Source organism: Notolepis coatsorum (assembly GCF_963971535.1).
Source record: "Notolepis coatsorum genome assembly, chromosome: 1".
Lineage (NCBI taxonomy): Eukaryota > Metazoa > Chordata > Actinopteri > Aulopiformes > Paralepididae > Notolepis > Notolepis coatsorum.
Genome location: NC_140165.1, coordinates 135,611,928 through 135,620,846, shown reverse-complemented (window position 1 = coordinate 135,620,846; position 8,919 = coordinate 135,611,928). Strand labels below are relative to the sequence as shown.

At 43.1% G+C, this 8,919-nt stretch overlaps 1 protein-coding gene across 1 annotated transcript; it reads left to right on the top strand.

Annotated features, from left to right (window-relative positions):
• The first annotated feature begins 349 nt into the window (after nt 1-349).
• Nucleotides 350-8,213, top strand: nr2f1a (nuclear receptor subfamily 2, group F, member 1a). Its single transcript, XM_084319757.1, has 3 exons — nt 350-1,489; nt 2,898-3,425; nt 6,978-8,213. Exons 1-3 carry the CDS (start codon nt 1,057-1,059, stop codon nt 7,250-7,252), a joined length of 1,236 nt encoding a protein of 411 aa, XP_084175883.1. The 5' UTR covers nt 350-1,056; the 3' UTR covers nt 7,253-8,213.
• Nucleotides 8,214-8,919: the final 706 nt, after the last annotated feature.

The window sequence follows — 8,919 nt, the reverse complement described above, 5'->3', positions numbered from 1 at the left end:
GACGGCCCATACTAATCAGGTTTCAAAGTAAATAGCAGCGCGGGGCGAGCTCAATGTAAATTGTGCTTGTCAGAGCCCCCAGTCGTAGGTAGCAAGGGACGAGGACTCTAACCAATGGAGAGAAAGAGGCTTGGCTAACCTTAGCCTCCCATTTTCTCCCCCCCCCCCCCCCCCCCCCCCCTCCTCAATGCGGGGCTCTGGCCAGTCAGTCGCCTTTGATTATCAGTTGCCAGCAGCCCCTCTCTTGGCTCCTTGACATGAGCACCATATAAGGCGCAGCGATCTCCATAGAAACGTGTCAGTTTCAATAGTAGTGTCAAAGTTCACTATATACAGACATTCGCGCAGATCCCCGTTTCGGAAACATTGCTCCGCTGGTCCTCCCGTTTAAGCGCATTCATTTTTTGGGTCTCTCTCCTCCTTGCATATTCTATTAGTTGTTGTTTTTCCCTTTTTATCTTTCCTCGTTCGCTCCATTCCTACTGGAGAGGTGAAACTACACGGGCACTTCGTTCGGCGACGCGTTTTTTTTTTGCTGGGCGCGATGGGGTTTATTTAAGAATATAGATGTAAAAATCCAGCTCTTCAGTTTTTCCTCCCCTCCTACAGCGAAGACGGGAGTAAGGAGCAAGGAAGAAAAGAGAAAGGAATTTATTTCTCCGCAGCACTTTGGATCGCCTGTCTCTCAGAAAGATTTTATGCTCGTTTCTACGTCCATGTGAATCGCTCCTCCTGCCTCCTTTGTGGCTATTTTATACCAAACTGCAATTTGTTACGTCTGGTTCGGTTTTTCTACAAGATTGGGGTTCCTGAATGGCTGGCTGCAATTTACCTTGGAACTGGCCTCCCGATACTTGCATATCCTGATCGGGTGCCTATTCTATCGCCTCCTCTATTTTGAATGTATTGATCGTGTTCTACTCCCCTTCTTACCCTATGAGATTGCGTGCTCCAATTTGACTTTGCATTGCCGTGTTTTAAGATCCCCCTTTCTCTCTCTACGCTTCACAAACACCAGCGATCATTTCGCTTTATAGCACTTTTCGGGGCCGAGATATGGCAATGGTAGTTAGCGTCTGGCGAGATCCGCAGGAAGACGTGGCCGGAGGACCTCCAAGCGGCCCCAACCCAGCAGCTCAGCCGGCGAGGGAGCAACAGCAGACGGCGTCGGCAGCGCCGCACACTCCGCAGACCCCCAGTCAGCCAGGACCCCCGTCAACACCGGGGACCGCCGGCGACAAGGGGAGTCAGAATTCTGGACAGACCCCACAGCATATAGAATGTGTTGTTTGCGGAGACAAATCGAGCGGCAAGCACTACGGCCAGTTCACCTGCGAGGGATGCAAAAGTTTCTTCAAGAGGAGCGTGCGGAGGAACTTAACATATACATGTCGTGCCAATAGGAACTGTCCCATTGACCAACACCACCGAAATCAGTGCCAATACTGTCGGCTGAAGAAATGTTTAAAAGTGGGAATGCGGCGGGAAGGTGAATATATTTTTTTAATGCCAATCATGATTACGCATATAGTAGCAGACGAACATATAGGGCTGACATGTTGCATTAAGGTCACACGGGCTATATGGCGGGGCATATACTGCATACCACATCCATGTTTTTGAGGGAATGTTTGCACGAGTGAGTAGTAGTCTCTCTCCTTATGTTAGAAGGGGCGAAAGGCAGTGCACGACACACATAAACTATGAACGCAGGGCGCCCAAACAAAGCGGCTACATACGTATAGCTAGCGTTCTATTTATGTCTTTTCATTTAAATGTAACCTACGGTATTTAGGCAAATACATTGTATATAAGCGGCCCATTTTGACTGGATTTCAGAGCAGAAGTGTGTGTGTGTGTGTGTGTGTGTGTGTGTGTGTGTGTGTGTGTGTGTGTGTGTGTGTGTGTGTGTGTGTGTGTGTGTGTGTGTGTGTGTGCACTCTAACGTTAGACAGTCCCATATGTGTAGCTTACTATTCTATATTTGCATGGTTTGTCTGTGTGTTGAAGGGAACAGAACACACTCACTGACTGCACGCTCACGTCTCCTCTCAGCTCCGTATGCTGACTAGACATCTTACACCGAACAACGCCACTGAAGTTGTGTATACGGCTCGTTGTTTTGCCTCGTGCATCGGAGGCCGTAACTTTCCCTCCCTTGTCAAGTCTATAATATCGCAAACCCTACAAATATCCCTCGCCTTAAATTGTAATACACACCACGTACAATGTCGAAGGAAATGAGTCATAGGTCATAATATTTTATTTATAATAATACAGTAGCTTTCATGTGTGTGTGTGTGTGTGTGTTTTTTTTTCTCTTCTTCTTCAAATTATCTATTGTTAGAGTCAAATGGTGAAACTGTTAGTGCTTTGAATAGTGATTCTCATTCACATTTGTAATGTAATTAAATGCAATTAATGAATATTGTCATTAATAATGATGGCAATAAAAACATTGACCAATACCGTTGTAAACTAGCACATGAAAATGCATGCATCGTGGATAAATACGCCCGGTCTTCAAATACCATGATAATGAGTACTTTGGCAAATATAGTGGCGCTTGTTATGTGACAGAAAATTGCAAATGTGTGTGTTTGTGTGTATGAGAGTATGTGTGCCTATGTGGTTGCTTTTTAATACACAACACAAAAATACAAATAGGCAAATGTAAACAGTGATCGAGGGTAAAGGGAAACTACAAATCTGTCATAGAATGATTTGGTCAGAAATTGATGTGCCAGACATTTATGAATTTAGATTGTAATGTAGCCTATATAAGCCTGCATCAGTAAACACTAGCTAGTCTGCCTTATGCTACACACTACTTTCACATGAACAATGTTTATCAGTTCTGGATGCACATTTCCTCTCCTTCTCTTTCTTTTCGTCAGCGGTTCAGCGAGGACGAATGCCTCCAACCCAACCGAACCCAGGCCAGTACGCGCTGACGAACGGGGACCCTCTGAATGGCCACTGCTATCTCTCCGGATACATCTCGTTATTGCTCCGGGCCGAGCCTTACCCGACATCCCGATATGGGAGCCAGTGCATGCAGCCCAACAATATCATGGGCATCGAGAACATCTGCGAGCTGGCTGCTCGCCTGCTCTTCAGCGCCGTGGAATGGGCTAGAAATATCCCTTTCTTTCCCGATCTGCAGATCACCGACCAGGTGTCCCTCCTCAGGCTGACGTGGAGCGAATTGTTTGTGCTTAATGCGGCTCAGTGCTCCATGCCTTTGCATGTGGCCCCTCTACTCGCTGCGGCGGGCCTCCACGCCTCTCCAATGTCTGCGGACCGCGTCGTGGCTTTCATGGATCACATTCGAATCTTCCAGGAGCAAGTCGAGAAGCTCAAGGCCCTCCACGTAGACTCGGCAGAGTACAGCTGCATCAAGGCGATAGTACTTTTTACATCAGGTGGGTGTCCAACATGCCGTGAATGAAACGAGGCCTAGTCACATGGTATGGGAAAGAGGCAGATATGATAAAACACTGGCAGAAAGAATATGGCTGCCAAGCTTAGGCTACTCTTTGCTAAGGCGCTATTTTGACAGCAGCTTGCTGCATATCCACTTATGCCGGTTATAGACACAGCATAAGACATGTAAACAAACCCAGATTGAGAGAGCGCGTCAAGTTTCGGTCAATGTTTTCACCTTGAACTATACGGCCGTTTCATTTAAGCCTTTATGCATATTTCATATTTTTAATTTAATGTCCTAAATGTTTGCATTTTTGTGCTGAAATTGCGGCAAAGCTCGCATTTATAAAACTAGTTTTTTTGGAGATTGGAAAAGGTGCCCAAAATAACGCCGTCAAGATAAAATAGCACATGCGTTTGGTGAGATATGACACTTGATATATTTATGAGTTATAGTGCATGCTTATATCCTTGTTTTGCGTGCACAAACACATGTCATGGGAGGACAGGAAATAATCCTTAGCAGACCGAGATCAAAGAAACACTGATGAAGTCGACTAATACGTCATTGTACCACTGCTGCAGTACACGGCACAGCGCTGTGCTGTATAGATTGATTTGAGATTCGAGTTCATATTATTATTATGCATAAAAAAAAATTGGTTCTCGGAGATATTTTAGTCTCGTCTTAGAAAAGTTAGAATTGTTCATTTTCAAAAGTATCCTATACAGATGATGGTTATAATGGAGTGCTGGCTGAGGCAAGGTCATCATTTTCTCTCGTGCGTAATTTAGATATATTGGAGGTGATTGTGGACACTTAAGCCATTATGTCAAAGGAGATGGCGATGACGAGGAAGGGACGTGGTATAGAGAAATAAAGGGGAGGGGGGGTCCTAAAATGGCCCATGGGCCTAGAACTACTCCTGAGTTAACTTATAGTTTTAAACGCATTAGGCCCAATTATATAACACGGATGTGTATATTCTATATTTAATCAACTTTTTGATCAAATATTGCGTTCCATGGTGTTATGGCCGTTTAGTTCAATACAAAAACACGTATCATTCTCAGTGCCTAGAAAGCATCAGAGCCCAATCGCAGTATGACATCACTCGCCTTCACTTTGACTTCTATAGCTTTAGTACATTTAGATATTTCCTCTTCATTATTGTTTCCTTTGCTTTAAAAAAAAACGTATAGTAGCCTCCAACCGCATACATATTTAATTGCTCGCAATATTGTATCATATTACCGGTACATTTATTATATTATATTATATTGTAGCCTGTAATATATTAAACTAGCATAATAAACATAAATACACAAATTAGTTTGAGTGTTCCCTGAACTTATTTTGACTGGTGAGACAGAGGGATTCAGAGGAAGGGTTTTATCAGACCTCTATTTTCCCTTCTCAAGTGCATAGAACATCACCATATCGTTTTTCTCCGTCTAAATTGACGTTCTTTTAATTTAAGATATTTTTTTATTCCTAAATATATATATATTTTTTTGTATTTCTTTGGTAGCTCATTTGATTCGACCTATTTTTAACACAGAGGGGAACATCTACACACAAGTTTGCATTTTGACCTGTAATATGTGATACATAGCCTCCTTTTTTGAAGATTATATACATCCCATAATGTAAACTCATTGCATGTAGTGGCAATAGGCTAATACTTTATTTATTTTAATGTTTGTGTTTCAATAATTCACCCAAAATTACTAAAAGCAAGAGACGTGAGACAGATGCCATTTTATATTCTTCCAAACCGATTATTTAGTTTGGTTGGTGGAATACAACCTCACTGGTGTCCATAAGAAGCCAGTGTTGTGCCCTGCCAAGACCAGTACGGATTGGTTTGCTTTTAATAACCTGAGACTTTCACGGTTTGATGCGTTCATAATGGTGATGAGGCTAGACTATTCCTTCATATTCGGAGCGCACTGTCGCACATATACTGACCCCTGATCCATGTGTGCACATGATGTGCCTTTACCAGCCTTACCGCAGAAATACTGTACTCGAATCTGGAAACTATCTGCCTCCATGTTTCAGTCTGTTGAGGGTGCAGGGGTTAGGTGTGTGTGTGTGTGTGTGTGTGTGTGTGTGTGTGTGTGTGTGTGTGTGTGTGTGTGTGTGTGTGTGTGTGTGTGTGTGTGTGCGTGTGTGTGTGTGTGTGTGTGCGTGTGTGTGTGTGTGCGTGCGTGCGTGCGTGTGTGTGTGTGGGGGGGGGGGGGGTATGGGGTGTATTTGCACTATAGCTCTCTTTTGACTCGTGTATTCAAATTGAAGCCCGGTCCCATGCAAATCCTTTGGACTTTATATTGTTGTATCGCAATGCATTTCACAACTATATTGCGAGAGGGTTTCTACTATTTTATTCATTTCCCCTGATTAATTGTTGCATTAGCCTATATTGAAAAGGGACACTCAACGTTAATCCAAACGGATTTGCATACATGGGGCTGTGTGGCCGCGGCCGAGCTATAAGGTCACAGTAAATCACCCCTAGATCTCAGCGTTGCCCCCGCGCGATCCGCGAGTTCATAAGGTTATTGTGTCTGGCCATAGTGAGTTATAGCCCTGAGAAATCACGATGAGGCTTAAAAGCCTCTCGGATACTATTGTCCGGTGTTTAATGTATTAGGGCTTGGAAATTGAGGCTATCTACTCTTGTGCAACCGCTATACAAAGCATAATAGCTTAATACAAACCCGCCAGGCCGCACCAGACCCTATAGTTTGGCCTCTATACACAGTCGTTTACGGCACAAACACATCACCATGTACGTATAGACTTGTGTGATAAACAGTTCACTCGATAACGTGCAAAAACATATAGTAAGCCATGAAGTTTATATGTTTTGCGCCTCGCAACCCACGACTGCGTATACGACAGATGGCACATTTCGCATGTGTTTTTGTGCATGGGCTGCTTTTCTGAACATGTACGTTATTTTCGCGTGACTATTGACTTCCACCCCTGCTAATAAATTTGATTGCTTCCAGCGGCCTTTCCTATAATATAGGCTCCATTCGAAAACAGGCCAAGCATGGTCTATCGAGAAAAGAGCGGCGAAATGACTTAACAGCTTACTGAGAGTAATTAGGTCACATTACATCTAGTGCAATTTCAGATTCATCAGTGTCGTTTATATGTTTCCATAGAGTTGAATCCCCTGAGCCCAGACATCATGAGCCTACTGGCCTTTAGGCCTATATAGCTATACATTTCAACCTTGCTCCAGTGTTCCACCGGTTATTACTCTAAAAAGCAACGCCGTTTTCGTGCCCCTTCGCTTCACAGTCTTTAGACTGCTGTGGGCTATATGTACAGGTATCATCCACTGCAGCGTGGTGCGTTCCCCACCTCAGCACAGCGCCCCTTGTTTATTCTGTATGACAGTCCCTCTTACTCAGTGTGATGTAGCATGTTTGGGTAGCGTCGTGTTTGTTCATTCCACTTTGTCAATAACACGTAACGCTGATGTTGAATGATAACCAGAGTGCTTTTTTGTGTTTCTCTTTTGGCTGCACAGACGCTTGCGGCCTGTCAGACGCGGCTCACATCGAAAGCCTGCAGGAGAAGTCCCAGTGCGCCCTGGAGGAATACGTGAGGAGCCAGTACCCCAACCAGCCCAGCCGCTTTGGCAAGCTCTTGCTGCGGCTGCCCTCACTGCGCACCGTGTCCTCGTCGGTAATCGAGCAGCTGTTCTTCGTCCGCTTGGTAGGTAAAACTCCTATTGAAACCCTCATCAGGGATATGCTATTATCCGGGAGCAGCTTCAACTGGCCTTACATGTCCATCCAATGATGCTTATGATGAGAGAGTGAAAAAGAGAGAAAAAGGACCAAAATGCAGCAACCAGTACAAGAAGACTATATATAGGACCTTTTCTGAGAACTTGGAAGACATGACTTTTTTTTTTTTCTTTTTTTTTTGTCTTCTGGGACTGAGATGGAATACATTATGTACAGAAAATATGGAACTGGACTTTACACCTGTGTAAATCCACTCTCATCTTCAAGAACAGTACACTCTTCATTTTGTAAAATACTAGTCTTTATTTTCCTTTTTTTTTTTGTAAAAAAAAAAAAAAATACAAATAAAATGAAAAACATCATATGCGCAGTAAGAAAAAAAAAGAATCAAGACTTAGCGGGAAAATAATGTTTCCAAGCAATTATAAGAAATGTCCTGTGTCTATGTACCTCTCTGTTTTGTATTTTTTCTGGTTCTAAACCAGGGTTCATGTGATTCTATACTAATAATTTTTGATATAACCTTTTGCTTCTTATAATGAGTGCGATATATGTTGTCGAAGCTATGTTCTCCAAGAATTAAAATTGAAGTGAGAATTTAAAACAGAAAAATAAAGAAATTTAGACAAATAAGAAACAAGTCTAATCGCTATGACAATATCACCAACTGATGGTTGAACTTTTCCCCCAATTGATACTATGGACCTGCAACTGCAGAAAACTGACCACGTGGACATTTTTACGGAGAGGACGTCTGTGTGGACGCCGTTTCCCCTCCGGTCATGAGTGTGTGTGGCGGAGTCGATCATCAGTCAAAGAGGAGAGACGTGAAAATCAAAAGCACTTTTAATATATCATTTCAAATACATTTTGTTTGTTTCGTCTTGAAAATTTTCATTGTTTCTTGAATTTTATTGGTTGTTGCCTTCAATTTGCTTATACTCCATGATGCAGCTTTTCCAGAAGGGTCGGTTGATGAAGTTGTGTGATGGTGACTGTACTATTAAAAACAAATAGGCAACAATGTCTCATTCTCAAGCATTTTCATGTGAGCAATGTCAAGATGCTCTGTCTGGTTTTATGGTATATTTCATACACAATATGAGAACATATTTTGTGCCTATACCTACACAGTACTTTTTCAGTACTATCTTGCATTGATTTGGGAATTTAGGATTTACTGCAGCCCACCAACATATCCCCTCATCTTTCATTAATTCAGAATTTACTGCGTGGGTCTTTTGTGAAAATAAATTATACACACACGGTTAACACTATAGACCATATAGTGGCAATTATGCAATGGGTCCATACCTTACGGTTTCATGCACTCACTGACGGCTATATGAACACAAAGGGAGGGAGGCTATATGCTATATACAGCAGTGACGCTGGATAGCACTTTCTCTCTCCCTCCCTCCCTCCCTCTCTCTCTCTCTCTCTCTGCCCGTGAGCGCATTAATGTTTCATATTTTTCCCAGACAGCAAGGAAAGCATGCACACCACACCGAGGCCCCTCTATAGCTTGCCTCCTGTGGCTTAATCAAGGTGATTCTCCATTCTCTCACACTCGCCACCCAGAAACCAAACAATATTCTCTCCCTTTAAAACTCTACCTTGATAATACATGCCTCAATATTGATGTAGGCGTCATTTGGCAAAGGGTTACGCCCGCTGCAAAGCTGCTGTGATATGCGTGATCAATCTGGAAAATGTATT